Here is a 21705-nt window from a genome sequence, read left to right on the forward strand (position 1 = left end):
ACACACACACACACACACACACACACACACACACACACACACACACACAAACTAGCCATGTAACCCTGGGCAAGTTACTTAACCCCAATTGCCCTCCAGAAAAAAAAGGCAAAAAAAAAAAAAAAGAGAAAATTGAGGTCATTGAATGCTTGGTGTCAGGAGAACTGGGTTCTACTTCTGCCCCTCCCACAAACTTGCTGTGTGATCTTATCCGGGTGGGGGACCTGCAGCCTTGAGGCCACATGTTTTCCTCTAGGTCCTCAAGTACAGCCCTTTGACTGAATTTAAACTACAATACAAATTCCCTTAAACAATCTGTTTTGTAAACTTTAGACTCAGTCAAAAGGCTGCACCCAAGGACCTAGAAGACCACATGGCTCCCCACCTCTACCTTAGACAAATCACTTTTTAACTTTTTTAGGTCTCAGATTCTCATTTGTTAGATGAACGAATTGGACTTGAAATGTTTTAAGGCCCTGCTATTCCTAAAATTCTAATCTTGGATACTCTGATGAATCTGTGATATTATCAGTATAGATATTCCCTTCAGCGATGCAGATCACAGCTCATCTAGGCTTTCTCATTCTTTATGGCTCTTGTCCATATCTGCTCATAAACACTCCGCAGGGAGAATGGCCCAATATCATAGGATCATGGAATGAGAGCTGGAAGGGACCTTCAGTTCAACCCTTGTTCAGTCATGTCTGACTCTTCATGACCTTATTTGTGGTTTTGTTGGCAAAGGCACTGGAGTGGTTTGCCATTTCCTTCTCCAGCTCATTTCACAGATGAGGAAACTGAGGCAAACTGGGTTTAGTGACTTGCCCAGAGTCACACAGGTTGTAAGTGTCCGAGGCCATATTTGAACTTATGAAAATAAGTCTTCCTGATTCCAAGACCAACACTCTATCCACTGTACCACCTAACTGCCCTGGAAGGGACCTTAAAATCTATCAAATCCAATCCCTCCATTTTGTGAGTAAGGAAATCAGTAAGGATTAGAGGGGTTAAATCATTTGTCTGAGGTCACACAGGGAGTGACAGATTTTTGAATCCAGGTCCTCTGACTCTAAATCTCTCCCTATAGCCCATCCCCAAATCTCCTGACATTGCATAAATTTTAGTAGAGTATGCAAACATTAATCAATTATCTCTCACACTGCATACATGACTAGCCTACCTCTTTTTCAAGTATGATAACATCCTTTATGACAGAGGTGTCAAACTCTCGCCTCTGCAGGCTGCCACACTCTGAGTGTGACCCAAACCAGATTGAAATGTAATTGGGAAATGTTTAAGAAAATAAATAAAAATGCAATATAACATAGATAATGTCGTTTTGTAGTTTTTCTAAGTCAATATATAGCCTAGAGGGATCCAGTTTCTATTTGAGCTTAAAACCACTGATTTTTGCTACTTTTTTATGCAATTCCTTATTGGTCCCATGTTGCAGACTATCCATGCCCATCACATATCTTTCCATGTCCCTTTAGGTAATCCTTAGCAAAGTTTCCAAATTGAATAGAGATTCCTGATAAAAACTGTGGTTCCTAACATACTTCTTTCTGTTTGGAAATGATATTGTGCTGGGGCATTGAGAAATTTCTTAAATGAGCTTTAGAATTATCTTCCCAAATTTCAGTCCTTCTACCCACATGGGAAAAACCAAGTGGATGAAGAATACCTTTTGTCCAAGCTTTGTTATACGTATGAACAATCCATGGAGCTGGTCCATAAGTACCCACATCTTAAATGAACTCTTAATATAGACAATGAGAGGGCCCACAATTAAACAGAAGATGAGGACAGACTGAATTGCCCTTGAGAAATTACACAGAGCTTTTAGGGACTCAGAGCTTCTCTCTGAAACAAAGAAGTACTTTTTCAGAGATGCTGTTTTGCTGTAAGTCATGGAAAACTAGTCTCTGAAGAATTAAAATTTAAAATCCCTTATGAACCAATTGAAAAGAATGCTGATTTCTATTTAGCACAGGTATTGTGATTTTGCACTTGAAGATCAAAAAGTTAAAATGAAAGACTTAAAAAATCTCCCTCATTTATTTTCAAGTATGGACCAAAGTATCATAATTGAGCCTTCTTGTTGAGTGTTCCCATAAGCAGTATAAATATCAGCCTATCTCCCATTTGTACCCTTTTACTGACTAGCAAAAATTATTCTCCTTCCAGGTCAAATTCAAAATCTGAAGCAGGATCTGCTTTAAAAAAATAATAATAGTTAATTATATAGTGCTTACCATGTGTCAGGCACTGTGCTAAGAGCTTTACATTTATTATTTCATTTGATCCTCACAACCGTAGAAGGTGGGTGCTTAGTGTTTGGTATTTGGATTCTTCCCTACCCTAAATTTCTTGTCTCCTATTTCTAGGGATTTAAGATTCTCGACTCCAATGGCCCTGAGGAACATCCCAATTACATTTCAACCCACCCACTTTTCTCTGGGGTGCCCCAAACCCTGGTCCTAGTTAAGGAAGAGGTCTTCAGTGAACTTCTCTATTTCTCTTTGATGTCTCAGTTTTTTCACCTGTAAAATCAGGCTCATTTTACTTGTTTTCTACCCTTTTGACCACAAGAATACTGCACAAGTTAAGTAACTAGTATTCCATGAAGAGTTCTTATAAGGATTTTTCATGATCTTGAATGATCATCAATTAAATGTTTACTGAGCAAAACACAAAGACTTATTCTATTAACAGTCAGAAGTCTATGTAGTAGTAATTTTCCCCTTCCAATGCTACAGCTTTATAAAAGCACAGAATGTGAAATAGAATGGATTCACTTCATATCCTGTACATGACAGGTTATTTAACCAAAATGGCAGAAAAAGCTTTGTGATTGACTCTGTGATTCTATGATAGGATTGTGTGCCATTTAGCTTTTTGTGTTTTTTTTTTTTCTTTTTGGAGGGGGAAGGTAGGGCAATTGGGGTTAAGTGACTTGCCCAAGGTCACATGGCTAGTAAGTGTTAAGTGTCTGAGGCCAGATTTGAACTCAGGTTCTCCTGACTCCAAGGCCAATGCTCTATTCACTGTGCCACCTAGCCACCCCTACCATGTAGTTTTTTCAAGCTTTCAGTGTAGCATTACCCTTATCAATTAGATTAACCTATTTTCTGTCCATTTAGCACAAATTGGCCCCCCAGTGGTTGCTTTGACTTCTGGTGAGAAATCAATTTCAGTTGTTCTGACAGCCCCTGAGAAGTGGAAGAGAAATGCGGAAGACACTTCTGTATCCATGCACCAAATCTACACCACTCTGAAATATAATGTATCAATCTACAACACCAAAACACACAAAAAGGTAAATTCAGAATGAGGATGAAGCCATGCAGATGATATCTGCATTCCATGCAACTCGATGCTTTTAGGTAACTTTGTCACCTCTGTTCATGTGGGTGTGTGTGTATAGATAGGTACTTTGCATTTCCAAATGTAATTTTTTTTTTAATTTTTTGTGTTTTGTTTCTTTTTTAAAATTTTATTCTAAAGTATGTAGCATTTATTTTTTAAAAGGCATGTAAAGGATGGGTGAAAGTGACTCCAGAGCTGGCTTGCAAAATGACTCCTGATTTTCTTCTCTAGAGAAACTCCCCATTAACATGGCAAGACTTTGCTAATGGAGTCATGTGTAGCAATCATAGTTATAAAGTATGTGAACCTATCTTCTTTGTGTGGTGCCCATTGGTTCCTCACAATGAAGGCTAAAAAATATTGTCAAGAACCAATAAGGGAGATTTTGATATGAAAGACCCAGTGCATTATCATTTATAGGTATATACCAGTTCATATCCATGATATATGGAAACGATATTTAAAGGAAAATGATGGTAGGAAGGTGGTATAATCTTTTTTTTTCTTTAAGAGCTTATGGTGATGAGGAATTTTATTATTTCTTATTCTTGTATTGCTTTTTTTCCTCTGGAGTCATATTGCCCATGAATCATCATCATTATCCTTTATTCAATTACATAAAGTCTTGCTTTATCCACCAGCATAGTAGTCCTCTAAACATTCAATACAAAAGAACAATGACAAAATAGTAACCCTGGACCATTTCTATTTTATTTCAATCAAATATAAGATGAAAAGAATAAGAACAATTTTAAAAATAGTAATAACTGACATTTATATAATGTTTTAAAGCTCACAAACCATTATATATATATATATATATATATATATATATATATATATATATATATATAAAATGTCATTTGGTAATAATAGCTAACATTCATATAGAGCTTAATGTGTCCCTGGCTGAGCTAGAAGAGCTGGGAAGACTCATTTTCCTGAGTTCAAATCTGGTCTCAGACATTTACTAGCTGTGTAACTCTGGGCAAGTCACTTAACCCTGTTTACCTCACTTTCTTCATCTGTCAAGTGAGCTGGAGAAGAAAATGGCAAACCATTCCAGCATCTTTGCCAAGAAAACCCTAACTTGGGGTGGCTAGGTGGTGCAGTGAATAGAGCACCGGCCTTGGAGTCAGGAGGACCTGAGTTCAAATCTGGCCTCAGACACTTAACACAAAAAACTAGCCTGTGACCTTTGGCAAGTCACTTAACCCCAATTGCCCTATCTTTCTTCCTCAAAAAAGCAAAAAACAAACAAACAAAAAACCTAACACTGTGTTAAGTGTTTTACAATTATGATCTCATTTAATCCTCATGACAACCCCATGAGGTAATTATGACAAGAATATTCCCATTTTACAAATGACAAAACTGAGACCTGCCCATGATGACATAGCTAGTAAGTGTCTCAAGCCAATGAGGTTCTTACCACAGATCTTATTATCCCCATTTTACTAATGAGGATAATTGAGATTCAGAGAAGTTATGTGACTTACCTGTTGTCCCAGAGCTAGTAAATAAATGTCTGAGGTGTGATTTGACCCCAGGTCTTCCTAAATCCAGGTTCAACTTTCTAGCTACTACAACATACTCCCCATGAAGTTGTCCTCTAAAAATCACATCTGCAATTTCCTCTTCTAGTGGTCCAAGTTTGTAACAAACCATACCTTGGAGTTTCCCCAGCTGGAGTCAGATACTCTCTATTGTGTCAGTGTGCAAGCCTATGTTCCAGGACCACTGATAAAGGCTAAACCTTCAGAAAACCAATGCATCACTACCTTGAAAGGTATGTAAAAAAATCTTGGCATGTGAAGAAGGGAACCTGATAAAATCAAAAGGAAGTCTAATGATGTGGCTGCCTTATCGGAGCAAAAGCAAGGGTCAGCAGGGTATAGTGGGAAGAACATGGGCTCTAGAGTCAGGACATATGTACAAGTCCTTCATCTTTCACTTTTTACCTTTGGGACTTTGGGCAAATTGACCTGTGCCTCAGTTTCCTCATCTGTAAAATGAAGAGGTTGGACTACATGGCTTCTGAGATTCCTTCCAGTTCTGTATGTATGATCATATGATCCTCTGAGAGGCAAAAGTGGCAATTACCTAGAACATAGCAACCATTATTCTTTGCACTAGTTACTGTCTAATCTAAAAGGGTGCTTTCAAGCAGAAAACAGATAGTGATAGTAAATGGATCTCTGATTTCACTGATATAGGGAACTCCCTGGTGAAGAAACTCCCCCTACCAGTTCAGGTCATCAGCACCTTCTCTGCAGCTTATGAGTCTTAGCAAATTGCCTAGAGCAACCATAAAATCGTGTGATCCATTTCCCACATTACCCAAGAATTTTTGCACTTATTCCCTGAAACTCTCACCGACAAACCACTGCCCTGACCTGTTCCTCTAAGCCAAAGGAAGAATCATGGTGCCTTTTATTTGGGCTTTTTTTCCCAAATGACTCTCTTAGGTAGTATCTCTGACTGGCAGTAAAATATTCCCCCTGAAATCTCAGAATTGTGTGGGTTTGTCTGTTCTCTGTTTCTCTCCCTAAAGTTTCATACTCTTGATCACATTTTCAGGTTTCTCTCTAAAAAACATACTATTAGTTTCAAAGTTTTGGTAGCTTCTAGCATGCCCCCATTTTTTTTTCTCCCTTCACCTTCCTGTTCCCATTGTTCCTTCTTAGTTCTTGAGTTTACAGTGTTAGAAGTAAGAGCTAAACTGACCCTTTGAAGCCAGGTAGTCCAACACTTTGATTTTTCAAATGAGGAAACCAAGGCAGAAAGCAATTAAGTGACTTGTTCAAAGACACACAGGTAGCAAATAGCAGGATTTTAATTCAGGTTATAGAATTATAGGATCCTAGATTTAAAGCTGGAAGAGACCACAGAAGCCAGTTACTCCAAACCCTTTCATTTTACAGATAAGAATACTGAGGCACTGAGAGAGTCAATGACTTTTCCAGGGTCACAGAGGTAGAAGCAGCAGAGCTAAGCTTTGAACTTATATCCTTTGGTTCTAAATCCAGAATTATACCACATTATCTCCCTATGGATTCAGGCAAATGTTTTTTTTTAAATGTGCACCATATTTCCTTAACTATTTTCCTACTTCATATATTCTACCCTACCTCATATTTTGAGAAGAAAATAAAAAGCATTTATTATACATATGTTCTTCCCCCCCCACCCCCCGCGCTTTTAAAGTTACATATACTACTGTCAAAAGCGATTCCTTGGGATTTAACAATAGATAAGATACTATGGAAAATACATATTAAGTGCTTATTGTGTTCAGAACACTCTACCAGTAACTGAGAGACATGCAAAACTTAGATCTCACTTGGTTCCTGCCCTCAAGGAGCTTGTTATTCAATCAGGAGATAGACAATAACACAAATAATTAATACACAACATTACATGGTAATTGAATCAAGAATTACAAAACAAGGGGATCAGAAAGGACTTTCTGGATGAAGCAGTATTGGTTATAATTAGTATCAAAGTGTAGGTGGGATAAGTTCTGGGGAGCACTTTTCACATAAAGCAAAATAAATGTTCTTGGATTTTACCAGGAAGATAGAAGGTTAAATCAAAAGTACCTCTCTTTTTTCTTTCCTTCTTGCCTATCCCTGGAAACAGTTGACTTTAAATTGTGATTACCAGGTTGTACAAAACCTTAAATTCATCTATGATAGAAACTGGAACAATAGATGTTACAAGTGGTGCAGCATACCTTGTCCTTCTTCCTTAATCTGAGGGTTATTAAGTCCCCAAATAGAAACTTGAAAGGAAAGGACAAATTGCTTTGATCACGTTAAAATTCATCACACCACCTCTCTAATTTCTCACAAATGCACTAATTTAAAGAAGTGCTTCAATCCTTTCTTACTATATTCTCAGTGTTGTAGAACTAATGTGTGAACACAATTCCCCACCCCATCCCAATTTCAAAGTAAAATGTATTACAGGGGAAAAGGAAGGAACATATACTAGTGGATATTCTGTTCCAGAACCTTCATGGCATCTTTCTGTAATGTTAAGGGTGATACAACATCTGTCAGATTGTTTTTGTTATTGTTGTTCAGTCATTTCAGTTATGTTCAACTCTTCATGACCCCATTTGGGGTTTTCTTGGCAAAGATAGTGGAGTAGTTTGCCATTTTCTTTTCCCACTCATTTGACAGATGAGGAAACTGAGGCAAACAGGATTAAGCGACCTGCTCAGAATCACACAGCTAGCAAGTATCTGAGGTCAGATCTGAACTCAGGAAGATGAGTCTTCCTGACTTCAAGTCTAGCATTCTATCCCTTATTGCCACCTGGCTGTCCCCTTGGTCAGATTAAACAAAGTGCCAATCAAACTGTCCCCCCCCCCCCAAAAAAAAAACAGATTGAAGAAATTGTCTTATTTAAGGAGATCGTGACTTAACAGCTTAGGCTGTTGCTACCAATTCATTGCTACCAGAGATCCAATTCCATTAAATGTATCCTGAGTGTTCAAATGGACCACAAATCTTCATAGAATCACAGAATTTTTGATTTGGAAAGGATCTCAGTGGACATCTAGTCCAAACTGAAAGGAATCTCTGCTATCACATACCAGACAAATGGTTAGCTAGTTTCTGCTCAGAGACCTCAAAGAAAGGGAAGCCCATTGCCTCCACTTTGGTTCAGTCCTAGTTGTAAGTTTTTCCTGACATTACAAAGCCCAGATTTTTCTCTTTACAACTTACTCTTTTTTTTCTGGTTCTACCATCTGAGGTCAAAAAGAGCAGGTATAATCTCTCCTCCACGTAACAGTTCTTCAAACACTGGAGGAGGTACCATGTCCACGTGTGTCTTCTCTTTTCCAGGCTTTGTTATTATTTGGTTGTTTCAGTCATGTCTGAGTCTTCATGACCCCATTTGGGGTTTTCTTGGCAAAGATACTGGAGTGGTTTGCATTTTCTTCTCTAGCTCATTTTACTGAGGAGGAAACTGAGGCAAACAAGGTTCAGTGACTTGCCCAGGGTCACACTAGTAAATGTCTGAGGCCAGATTTATATTCAGGTCCTCCTGACACCAGGCTTGGCCCTCTGGCCACTGTGCCAACATGGCTAATTCTTTCGATTAATCCTCATATGACATCAGTTCAAGGATGCTCAATATATTCCTGACTAGTGTAAGAAGGGTAATTATGTAACCTTAGGTATTATTTGTAGCTCTACCCTTTGTCTATTATATTAGGGATGGTAAGCTTCCTATTATGTCTTTTAGAAGCCTTCGAGTCCTTGAATATTTGTAATGCTCTTTGGTGTTACTTTTTTGAAAGTAGTAATAACCTCCTTGGGCCTTGAATCCTTCATGATTAAGTATGATTAAATTAGATCATCTTCTACCTCCTCTCTAGCTCTAAAATTTCTAGATAGATTAATAGACAGACAGACAGACATATAGATAGATAAGCATTTATGAAGTGCTTTCTGTATTCCAGGTTCTGTGCTAAGTGCTTGGGATATAAATATAAGCAATCAAGACAGCCCCTACCCTCAAGGAGCTTATAATCTAATGGGAAAAAACAAGACATAAAAGGGACCTAAACAGGGGTGAGGACAGCACATGAGTTGGCATGGCATGGAGTTGCATCATAAAAAATACAAGGCAAAGTTCCCTATTAGAGTAGAGAAATCAATATTACTTGTTAGGGGGAAAGGGAGAGGAAGGTGGAGGTGATGGTCTGAGTAGGCATGCTATCATTCTAATAACTTAAATAAATGTAGTATCTTACAGTTAAAAATGCTTTTACATTCATTTTATCACTTAAACCTCACAAAGTGAAGAGACTATCAGTTCCTCCTACTCCAAATCCAATGCTTTCTTCCTCACATCAAGGATACCCAGGTATCCAGATTCCCCATGCAGTTTTCTTTCCACTCTACCCCTGTTCATTTTGTTTCTTTTTCTTGACAGATCAAACTTCAGAGTTGAAAGTAAAAATCATCCTTTGCTATATTTTGCCCATTTCTGTTACAGCCTTTATTTTTTCAGTAATAGGCTGCTCCATGTACAGATATATACATATTGGCAAAGAGAAACAACCAACCAACTTGGTAAGTTCTATCATCCAATGACACCAAATATAATGACAATCACTTTGTCAAGAGGTAGGTTGGCATAGTGCAGAGAGCTTACCTCAGAGTCAGGAGCACCTGAGTGAGTCCCACCCCTGACACAGGGTTAGCAACAATTACAGATTGGCCCCTGGTTAATAGGCTTCCTTTGTAAGTAACCCACAGAGGCATTGACATGGTTAATTTAAGGTTGACTACAATTCATATTGTTTTGGTTTTATTTTCATTGTCACTGTGAAATAAGGAAAGAATGCAAAATTATTCAGTTAAAAATGAATTTGAGGCCACACTGGCTAGATGATGAGTGTGAATACCCTTTTGTGTGTGTCAGATTCCTCCTCTTTAAAACACTGTGCCCTTTCTTGGGATTTTGAGGAAGATTAATGGGTTAATATTAGTGAAAAGCTCCAAGGGCCTCCAGCCATGGTATTGAATGGATAGAGAGCAATGCTGTTCTTCCATTGTTAAATCTTGTTTGTGTATTCATCCACATAAAAAAAGTCTTGGTAATTGTTGCTCAGAGGTGAGATTGTCATCTGAGGTAAATGTTCCAGTTGATCAGATTTTCCCCAAATTTTGTCATATTCTGTTACCATTTCATCCATGCTATTTCTAAGAAAGCCTGGGACTTTTTAACCTAAAAGGCAGAGGAACTTTGAGGTATCATTTGTTCAGGTCATAATTGCCACTGCCGGAGTTGAATAAGAGTTGATCTTTAAAAAAAAAAAAAGGCACCTGATGAAACCAAGGTTTCTTTTTTTTTTTAAGCAATTGGGGCCAAGCAACTTACATGGCCAGTCATTTCTGGGTGTGGTGCTGAGCATCTGAGCCCAGATTTGATCCCCAGGTCATCCCGACACTGGAGCCAGTGCTCTTACTCGCTGAGCCATCTGGCCTCCCCTAAGCAATTGGGGTTAAGTAACTTGCTCAAGTTTACACGGCCAGGTGTTTCTGGGTAGGGGCTAAGTGTCTGAGCCTGGTATTCAATACCCAGGTTATCTCGACACTGGAGCCGATGCTCTTACTTGCTGTGCTACCTGGCCACTCCCAAGGTTTCTTTTAAATAAATGTCCATTTTTAATTTTTTAAAAAAGGTTTTTGGTTGTTTTTTTTAAACACTGATCTCCTTTTCAGGTTTTGATTTATGGAACTGGATATGACCAAAGACTTTTTGCACCTGCTGAAAAAGTAGTAGTTAACTTTATTACCTTCAGTATTGTAGAAGATGGCAAAACTTCCTCAAAAGATCTGAGTTTAATGGAAAAAGTCAATGACATTTCTGACCTGAGCACTGCTGAGAATATGGAGAGCAAGAGCCATCAGGAAGAAGCTGAAGTGAAGCACTTGGGTTATGCTTCAAAGGCAATGGGCATTTTTGGCAACAAAGTGGAAACTTTACACTGCCTTTCTCCAGTTCAACAAGGATTACTTTGTAGTTCAAGAACAAAGAATGAACCGATCATAGAATATGAGTTTGATGTGAGACCTACTGAGACTGGTACAGATTATCAGGATCAGATTAATTTGCAAGAAGGAATATCCTTTCAGGGCAAACTAATGCTTGAGTCAGAGACTACCTTAGCAAATTTTGACCAGAAAGCATTACTCTGTTCATATGGTCCACAGCTAAGAAATCTCCAACAGGGAACACAGGAAGACACAGAGACAAAAAAGAAACAAGAGGAAGACGAGGAATCGAGGACACTAGTAGACTGGGATCCCCAAACAGGGAGACTATGTATACCATCTCTATCTGATTGTGAACAGGTCGTAGATGAGAAAGGAGGAGGGCACTCTGAATATGATGGATATCCAAATGAAGGACTTTTGTCAAAACTTTATGATGCACAAGTGTCCAACAAATCACTCCCAGGAAATGAAACCTATCTCATGCAATTCATGGAAGAATGGGGACTACATATACAAATGGAAGACTAGCTTCTAAGCTGTTTATTTGTTACATTGATATTTGTTTCAAGGCATGCACATACAGGCAGATGAGTTCAACTACACTAAAATAAATCACTCAAGAAAAAGATTAGTTTTTATAAACAGATTTTCCTCTATGAGTCCCAAATATTTGAATTTTAATATTTTTCCCCAATTGCATGTAAAAACAATTTTTAGCTTCTTTTTTTTTACTTTACAATTTTGGGTTCCAAATCCTCTCCCAACCTCCCTTATTGAGAAGGCAAACAATTTGATAAAGGTTATGTATGTGTGGTCTTGAAAATAAATTCAAAATATATCTTATTCAGCTGGTATTAGGTAATGTTTTCTAATAAGCCCATTGACACCAACTCTTTGAGTATCTATTAAATGCACGGGGCTGTATGTTTCATAAGGGTCATCCTAAAGTTCTTTGTATCATTAGTGAAGTTATTTAATAATAACATCAGTAATAATTCATGTCTCCATCACATTGAAAGGGCTCCTTTTTTTCCACAGGAACCTTTGCTCTGAGGTAGATATTGTACAAGTATTATTGTCCTCAATTTCAAATTGAATTAAAGAACTCTAGGAGGTGCTTCTAAATGAAATCCACCAGTCAATCAGTTACAAATGAATTGTAGGAAACATTCTTATTTCAATGCTTTGTCATTAATGATCCATTTTTCCTCCTGGCCAAGTAAATAGGTCACCCCCATTCAACATTTGTAATTAGGACCACAAAATTTTCATTAACAGTCTAACACTGACATTTAAATCTTTCAAATGTCACACTGAATTAGGCATTTACTAATAAGAATCCAGGGGTGGGGAACCTGAAGCCTCAAGGCCACATTTAACCCTCTAGGTGCTCAAGTACAGCCCTTTGACTGAAGCAAAACTTCACAGAAAAAAATTGTTTTGTTTGGATTTGGATTTGTTTGGATTCAGTCAAAGGGCCACACTTGAGGACCACATATGACTCCAAGACCAAAGGTTCCCCACCTCTGGATAATCCCTAATACTTGGATAGCCCCTCATAGTTTACCAAAATATTTCACACACCTTATCTCATTTGATTTTTAATGAGTTCATTCCTAGAGTACATAGAAGTCCATTAAATTTTCTTATTATTCTTTTCCAATTCAGAATCCTTTTTAGATAATAAATACTATACTTTTGTTGCTGTTCATGAGATCCACTGTTCAAAATAAGACCAAATCCTATGCCAAATATTATATTTACTTCTGAAGTTGTATTTGGGAGAAACATTTGCTGCTAAACTGCTCTGGGAGTTGAGCTATGATGTTACAGTTATAATGTTAACTGCTTGATTTACACTGGAATTGCTCTAGGAGAATGTCAGCTCCTTGAAGGGGGAAGAGAGAATCTGTCTTGGTTTTTATTTTGGCATCCTCAGCACCTAGCACAATGACTTGCACATAATAAATGTTTAATACATGTTTGTTGAAATGAAGTACACATTGCTTTTTGCAAATAAATCACATATCAAGCAAACCTAAAATAATGGTGTTTTTTTTACTTTATAATTGAATCCCCTATGATATAAAATGATAATTTTCAAACATCAAGAGACTTCCAATAAATGGCAAACTATCCATAGTCTCTAGGAATGGAAAGTCTGAAGGCAACTCATTGGCAGATGAATGGAGACGAGGGATCAAATTTAACCTCAAATGACACATTTAGGTTAATGAAGTCTTTCTCATCAAGACAGGATCATTATCACAGTGGAAGCATTTGGAAACTCTGCACCCTCTGTTGATACCAGAGCCCCTCACTACTTATTTACTATCTACTTACAAGGTAATAAGGAAGACGACAGCATTTTGAAGGTTTTGTAATGTTACTCTAGCATTTCTGGAATAGAAGCATCCACTTTGTTTCCTCAGACTGCTGTCTCAGAATTCTCATGCTGAATCAGTGGAGGGGGATGGATAGAGGAAGGGACATCTAGTGTCCTCCAGTTGCCATAAGAATCATTTGAAACCATCAATGACTGATGATGTTTGACTGACAGCTCAGACAGGTGGTGACATTAGTGTAATGGAAATGTAAATTTTTAAGATCTTCCCTGCCCCTAGGCTAAAGTGCACCTGGAGCCTGGGGTGGGAGGCTTGTTTTTCAGTAGATACTTCTTGATTGGCCAGTGAGTCAATAAGGTTGTTACATTCTCTAAGCCAGGAGAAGGCTATGTAAGCCCTGATGTGTAGCTTTGTTTTGGGGCTCACTTTGAAAAGTGTTCTGTGATTTGATCAGATGAAACTCTGGGAAGCCGGTTGTTGAGAGCCCCCCGCCCCCGGCTTTGAAAAACCCAGATGTTGATTTGGTATGGATGTAATGGTTGGACAGTTTGGAAATCTGTCTACTTGATCTGTTTCTCTGTCTTGATAATTCTGTCTGTATACTCTGAAGTTTGGGGTGCTGACCTTTTCCCCCTGTACTAGGTAAATGATATATGTTTGACTGATTAAAGCTTGTTAACCCATTTTGAGTTGCTTTCCTTTAACAAAGCAGATCCAAGAACCTGTGTTGTCAGCCACCCTGGGGACGCTGGGGTGCTTGCTGCTACACATTAGTTGAAAGAGGGAAATAGAAAAATCTCCTTTCTCCATTCCCAGAGCCCCATTAGTACACAATTTCTCCATACAACCTTGCATTGAGCTCTTTAGGGTGTCCCACCACTTCATTTGGTCTTAAAATAAAACACCAGATCACAACAAGGAAGCAGGAAGATTGCCACCACCTTCTTTCCTCTGTGACAGAGTTTCCTCCTCAGGTCTTTGTATGAGAAAGAAGGATGGTTAAAAAAATGAAATTAGTATAGAATGTGAAGGAATGGTGTCTTAAGAAAGAAACATAGGACAAGATTCTCAGCTCTGTCCTGCCCAGTCTAGGGCTGATGAGTACATAGCACTTGCATTGTTCCCCAACCTTAGTACAGTGCCTGACACATAGTGGGCACTTAAAAAATTCTAGATGACTAAATACCTGCTTGAGGATTATGGCCCTTTAAGGTGTTGCTCGGAACATTGTGGGAATTAGAAGGAATTCACTCTCCTGAACCAACCCAGCCATCAGGGTACTTGGTAGAATGGCTGACCTTTTTTTGCTCTGCATTCCTGTTGTTTTAACAAAAGTTCCCCTCACCCTTTAAAAGTGGTAGATTTTGCCCTTAATTCCTTCCACCATAGAAAAGGTCCCCATCTTTTAGACCACCTTGACTCCATTTTGTCCCACATCCATGAGGTTTTTTTTCTTCTATTACTTCACAATCACACATTTCAAGCTAGTGGTTCTCCAGAAAAGTGTGGTCCAGGAAGCACTGATAACCCCTAATGACTTTCTAGTATCTCATGAACTGGTCCCTTATGATATTAAATTTAATATATTACACAGCCCCCACATTGGTTTCTAGCATTTATGTTTGTTGTTGTTTAGTCATTCCAGTCATGTCTAACTCTTCGTGGCACCATTTTGGCATTTTCTTGACAAAAATACTGGAGTGGTGTGCCATTTTCTTTTCCAGCTCATTTAACAGACAAGGAAACTAAGGCAAACAGGGTTAAATGATTTGCCCAGGGTGACACAACTAGTAAGTGACTGAGCCCAGATTTGAACTCAGGAAGACTCATCTTCCTGACTCTAGGCCTGGTGCTTTATCCACTGTGCCACCTAACTGCCTGTTGCATCTATTTGCAATTTTAAAAAATCTACCACTTAGTTTGATTTTCATCCTAAGTAGCCTCACACTAATGGTGACTTCTGAAATGCCAAAATCTGATCCATAGATCCCTATGATCTTTGGATATGGACCACAGACCAAGATAATTTCAAGACACATTGTTTTAGACAGTTTCATCAAGCAGAAAACATACTCCCTTCCTCTCAAACATTTTGTACCATAACCTAAGAGAATTCAATTTACACTAAGTGTATAATGCTTACCAGCCAAAAGTAATTTATAGGAAGAAATGGGAGGAGGGGGGAAGAGTTTGTAGTCTACTCATCGAAGGGGAAGACATTTAGACAAATATAGTTGGATTGGAAAAAAGGATAGTACTTAATTTATGGTGTTTCCCCCCCCAAAACTCCAATAAAATTTATGTTTCTATGATTCTTTCTCCATAACAGTCCTGTGAGTAGGTAACACTAGTATGATTATCCCCATTTTACAGATGAGGAAGTTGAGGTTCAGAGAGTTTAATTGACTTGCCTAGGTTGATCCAGCTAATAAATATATGAAGACAGAATCCAAACCCCAGGTCCCCTCATTCCAAATGCAACATGTTTTCCCCTATAACTCACTGACTTCCCTTCTATTCATACTTTAGAGTACCAAGTCAATATAATTTGTTGGTATGGCAGATTTAGTGACTTTTAATGTCACTGAAACAATGTTTCATTGTATCTGTTTCTCAACATTCTGAGCATACAATAGTGACAAAAATATGAATATACTATGGAGGCTAATTTTACAGGCAAATAGTTTCTCACAGAACACATATGTACCGTTCATTAGTGGGCACTCAGGTTATTGACATAGCAGAGGGAGACACCTATGGATTATATACTGTGTTGCTTCTTCTTCCATAGCCTATCCTAGAAGCCCCATCTACTCTGTTTTCACAGTGCAGGGATTCCAGAAACAATCTCTAGGCCTTCAATTCAAATGGAAACTGAAAAAAAGAAAATAGCATCTTTGGAAAGTATTTTTCACCCATCCACCAACTGGACTTCAATGATAGGTTTTTCTAAACCTCCTTTCATGATAGATAACTTTTTTCCAGTTCAAAATCTCTAAATAACCATTTGTTCAACAGTTGGATGATAGAAAAACAAACTAGGGCATATTAATGTGATTTTGTTGATGTAGGGAACTTCTAGTGTGAAATTTTCTTCCATCAATACAAATAACACTAAAAGGTTAAGTGATTTGTCCAGGGTCAGAAGCAGGACTTTGAATTCAGGACTTTCTGACTTAATGAGTGGTCCTCTAGTCACTATGTCAAACTGCTTTTTAGTGAAACATTATGATGCTATGAAAAAATAATAATAAATGAGGAAATATCGATATGCTTACATGAGGTGACGCAAAGGGAAGTCAGCAGAATCAGAACTAAATACACATTCACATTGTGGGTATGAATTGGATTGTCCCTCTGTGTGTGTATGTGTATGTTGGAGTATGCATATGAATGGAAAGAAAGATGGAAGGAAAATATAGCCAAAGGTGGTAGAACTTCAGGCAGATTTGGAAGGGGACATAGAATAACATTTTCATTTCGTCCTTATGCTTTGCTAATTCATTTGCTTCTGCTCTTTTAAAGGTCAAGGATTTTGTGTGTTTGAACCTTGCCTACCTATCTAGCATTTGATTGCTTTTGTTGACAATGAATAAATTTGCAATTTTTTAATAAGTAAATCTCTTAATGACTTCCACATCTCATAAATCCCTCAGAGGTAAACTATCGCACGACTCTATTGGCAATTATTTGACAATCATGTGGCTTTTTTTAATTAGTGCTTTTGATGCCTGAAAATGGCCATCAAACTCATAATTAATTTTTTTTTAAGTGACAACAAATAAGGGAGTGCTTAGAAGGCAATGGTGTAGGCAAAAGGTTATTGTCAACATAGCTCACTATCACAAACAAAGTAAACGTGTGACTATTTAAAGAGGGGACATTTGTAACTTCAGCCTGGTACAGGGAACAGGATGTAGGGACTTGCAGAGTCATATAGGACTAAAATAAATGCAGAAAGAAAATGTGTTTGCACAGCCCACAGTCAGTGGCAGCCAGTTCCACATGTTTAACTCTGCTGTGAGCATTAAATAGAATGCTTGATTGCTGTGATTGGGCACGCCTGTGTCATAAATCAAACTTACCCTTTCCACCCACAGTATCACATGAGATGCAGACACTTTTTGCACAATAATTTTGGAAGATCTGCATTTCACCATTTCATTTGGGGTTTCTGTCCCAAATCTTTTCTCTCCAGTAACTTCTTAAAGGGCATGGAGAGTGTAGAGTTTGTGCCTGAAGGCACCGTAATGCTTCCTCTGCTATTTGATCAGATTCTACTTAGATCAGTTTGATGATGCAGGATTCCAGATCCAGCTTGAATGACATGGATATTTATTATATTAAATGGAGAATTTTTCTTTATAGGCCAGGCCCTTTTTCCTCCCAGTTACAAAGTGAACCTGCAACATATTGAAAGGATTATTTAAACCACTTTGCTTTTGAATGAAGGCTTTTGAAAAGATACATATATGCATGTATGAAACAGTCTCAAATCTCCAAGTCAATATTGGATGGCAGTTTTTCTAAGAAATGTCGAAGACCCTTCTTGCCTTTCCATGTAGGGCCTTAACATGTCTTTTCCTACTATTGAAATAGCCCAATCTAACATTATAAAGTGGCTCCACAAAAACAGGATGTTTAAAAAAAACGTGTTATAGGAGTCAGTTCCACAAAAGAAATATGTATGCTGCAAACAGTGAGCAGACCTGCTCAGAGGTTCAACTCAACAAGGGTTCCCTATAGTGCCAGCTTGGATCAGGAGTTGTTGTTGATTTGATTTGCATGAGCAGAATTTTGTGATGTTAGGAAGTGGTTCAATCATAATGAGCCATGCAGAGGTATGCCTCTCTATTAATTAAAGCCTTCAGAACCATACTCCAAAAGACTCTTGTTTTCTGTCCCACTAAAGACTGGTATGTTTCCACTCTCCTTTGATGATTTACTATTGAATTTACAGTTGAGTTTTATTCATGGCATTCCCCTGAAGATGAGCTTTCAATGGCATTAACTTTCTACCAAGCCACTATCTCCCTACTGTATTCAAGGCTCCTTTCAGAAAGACTTTTCAAATCCTTTCTTTCCCCAAATTAGGCAGTCTGCTGATGTGTTGCCCCTAAAGCTGGATCCCTCTGTAATGCTGGCCAGCCTACCATGCCTATCCCTCCCTTACAGATTTATTTTTATTTCTCAATCTGTCATTTTCTGGAATATAGACTGCTTGGAGACCATCCTTGGGTCCAGAAGATGGGCATATGGTTCATGCTTTTTGTTGTTGCTGTTGTTTTTATTACATGTGCTGCTTAAGAGGATGGCAGAACATCAGTTGAAATAAAAACAACCCTAGCCCTTTGCCCGTCCCTGGCACCAAGCCGATTTGGAGGAAATGAGTGGGTTGTAATTCTTTTTGAAGGTTTGATATATGCAAGTGTCTGACACATATCCTTCTTTCATCTCTTATATATCTTCCCTACGTGAGTCCCCCCTAGAGCCCAGAAATGATGGCATGAGAACAATTCTTAGGATATTTTTAGATGAACTAGCAAGAGCTTTCTGAGTAGTTCTCAGAATTACTGTCCTTCTTCTGTTTTTAATAAGAATTTAGCAGCATTTAGTTACAGAAAATGTATTTAACCTAACAATGACTTCAAACAGATCTCAGAAGTGACATCTAATATAATATTTATAAAATAAGGGTGCTTGTCTATTAAAATTGAATTAGGCTAATTTCAAATCATCAATAAATAATCTTGTTACCCAAAAGGCAAATATATCTCAAACTGAGGTGACTCTTTAGTATTTTCCCCTTGGTAAATTAGGGCTAATTTACAATTCAATTCAACAAACATTTATTGTCTACTACATGCCAGACATTATGATGGATCCTTGAGATAAAAAACCAAACAAAAAGGAAACAGTTCCTGCCCCTTAAAGAGTTTATCTTCTACTGGTAGAAAACAATGTGAATACATGACTAAAATACAAAGTAATTTCAGGGATGGAGTGGTACTACTACCTGGATAAATCAGGAAGGGCCTCTTGTAAGACGAAACATTTGAGCTGATCTTTAGAGGGAGCCAAGATTCCTCTAAGCTACTACTACATCTTTGTGTGTCTGAGTCAAGACAAGATGTTTAAGTTGCCTGTAAACAGGAAATAGCTATTAGGAGATTATTTAATGAAGGCCTTGTTATGAAGGGTAGTAACTTGTTAGATTAAGGTCCCATGCTTTAATGAGAGATGTGCTTGTGTTAAAATACTGAGGCAGAGCTCTTTCCAACCTACGGGAGGTTACCACATCCTTATGGAGGTCAAGCCCTCCCTTTTTGTGTCTGAAAACGTATGCTTCATTCTGTAGCCACAGTCCATTGCTTCTCTGTCAAAGGTGGGATGTGAATGTCCTCATCATTCTTCTGTAATCATGATTGCACATTGCAATGATTACAGTTCTCCAGACCTCACAATTGTTTTCCCTTCCATTATGGTAGTCATTGTATAAATTGTTCTCGTAGTTCTCTTCAGCGGCAGCTAGGTGGCGCAGTGGATAGAGCACTGGGATTGGAATCAGGAAGACTCATCTTCCTGAGTTCAAATGTGACCTCAGACGCTTACTAGCTATGTAACTCTGGGCAAGTCACTGACCCTGTTTGCCTCAGTTCCCCATCCATAAAATGAGTTGGAGAAGGAAATGGCAAACCATTCGAATATCTTTGCCAAGAAAACCCCAAATGGGGCCATGAAGAGTCAGATGTGAATGAACAACAACAAAGTTCTCTTTACTTCACTCTGCATCTATTCATATAAGTTTTCCCAGGCTTCTCTGAATCAGTCCCTTTCATCATTTCTTACAGTGAAATAATATATATTTATATTTGTAAACTGTAACTTGTTCAACCATTCCCCAGTTGATGAGTACCCAACTTTGCTTCTAATACTTAAGCACCTTATCTCTTACTGATAGGCAGTAAGGAATCAGCTAAATGTCTTAGTGAAAGGGAAGAATCCAAGTATTACTTAAAGCATAACTGAAATGCCAATGAAGAAACTTACAAATCAAATATTTTGTATCTCTTTAACCTCTTTATTGGTTACTAGGGTACAGTCCAAAAGGAGTGGATTAAAATCCCAGTTCTAATGCTTATTACCCCAAAAAACAAGCCATTCTGAGCCTCATCTATAAAATGAGGGGTTTGGATTAGGTGATCTCTAACAGACTTTCCAGCTCTAAATCTATGGTCCTATAACCTGTACTAAAAAAATAAATTTCTCTTAGAGTTTACCTTTCAAATGAATCAATTGTCTGTTACTTATCCTATTAATTTTGGTCCTTTATTGCAAACTACTGGTCATCATTAATAAATAAAATTATGTTCAGGTTTCAGAAGTCTTGTATTTCATGACATGCCCTTGCCTCTCTCTTCTGAAATAAAAGACTTCTGAAATTCAGTACTCTGTGAACATTTTCAGACCAAAAACACCTCTGATCAAGATATGAAGCAGGCTTTAAAGTAACATCCAGGGCATGTAGGTGGCGTAGTGAATAAATCACTGGCCCTAGAGTCAGGAGGACCTAAGTTTAAATCCAGCCTCAGACACTTAACACAAAAGCTAGCCTTGTGGGCAAAAGCTAACCTTGGGCAAATCATTTAATCCCAATTGCCCTACCTTCCCCCCTCCAAAAAAAATATAAAGTAACATCCAACATTCAAAATTGAAATATGAAGAGAAAATAATCATTTGTTAATCATTCTTCCATATCAGAGCCATAAGGTTAGTTGAACCTGATGATATTTAGAGTGTTGTTTTTGATTCAGAGTTACACACTGTACGGAGGATATTGATAAACTGGAGTACATCCATGGGGTGATGAATAGAATGAGAATGTGTGTCTGGCACACATAGAGCTCATGTCATTTGAGGCATAGTTGAAGGAAGTGGAAATGCTAGCCTAAAGAAAAGGACTGAGATTATATTAGTGCTACATTAATACTTAGAGGGAAATCATATGGATGAAGGAATGTTATTCTTGAAAAAGAGAGCCATTATGTTCATAAACTATAATTTTTTTTTTTGCTTTTTTGGAGGGGGAAGGGCAGGGCAGTTGAGGTTAAGTGACTTGCCCAAGGTCACACAGCTAGTACATATTAAGTGTCTGAGACTGGATTTGAACTCAGATCCTCCTGACTCCAGGGCTGGTGCTCTATTCACTGTGCCACCTAGCCACCCCTATAATTTCTTTTTTTCAAAGGAGTTTTTATTTCCAGGATCCTGGGTTCTATCCTTCTGTATATAGTCTTCGTACTCCAGAGCTGACCAGAGTGCTGATATCAATGAGGAGATCTTGTGTCAGTCAAGCAATAAACATTTATTTATCAAGAAGATAGGGAAAGTGGTGTACTGGCCAAGGATCCAGGAAAGAGGTGGTGGCTTGACAACCCAATGAGCCAGGTTTGGGGATTACAGAGTGG

At 38.2% G+C, this 21705-nt stretch overlaps 1 protein-coding gene across 1 annotated transcript in view; it reads left to right on the forward strand.

The window, feature by feature from the left end:
- Positions 1-13898, forward strand: part of IL20RA (interleukin 20 receptor subunit alpha) — a 56383-nt gene extending 42485 nt beyond the window's left edge. Inside the window, exons 4-7 of the mRNA XM_069077282.1 lie at positions 3144-3319; positions 5014-5158; positions 9322-9461; positions 10617-13898. Coding sequence (XP_068933383.1) covers positions 3144-3319; positions 5014-5158; positions 9322-9461; positions 10617-11420 — 1265 coding nt within the window. The 3' untranslated portion in view covers positions 11421-13898. The remainder of the gene's footprint in view (positions 1-3143; positions 3320-5013; positions 5159-9321; positions 9462-10616) is intronic.
- The last annotated feature ends 7807 nt before the right edge of the window (positions 13899-21705 follow it).

The sequence above is a fragment of the Petaurus breviceps genome, unplaced genomic scaffold (assembly GCF_028583685.1).
Source record: "Petaurus breviceps papuanus isolate PSGF00001 unplaced genomic scaffold, PetGlider_PUasm1.0 90977, whole genome shotgun sequence".
Classification (NCBI taxonomy): Eukaryota; Metazoa; Chordata; class Mammalia; order Diprotodontia; family Petauridae; genus Petaurus; species Petaurus breviceps.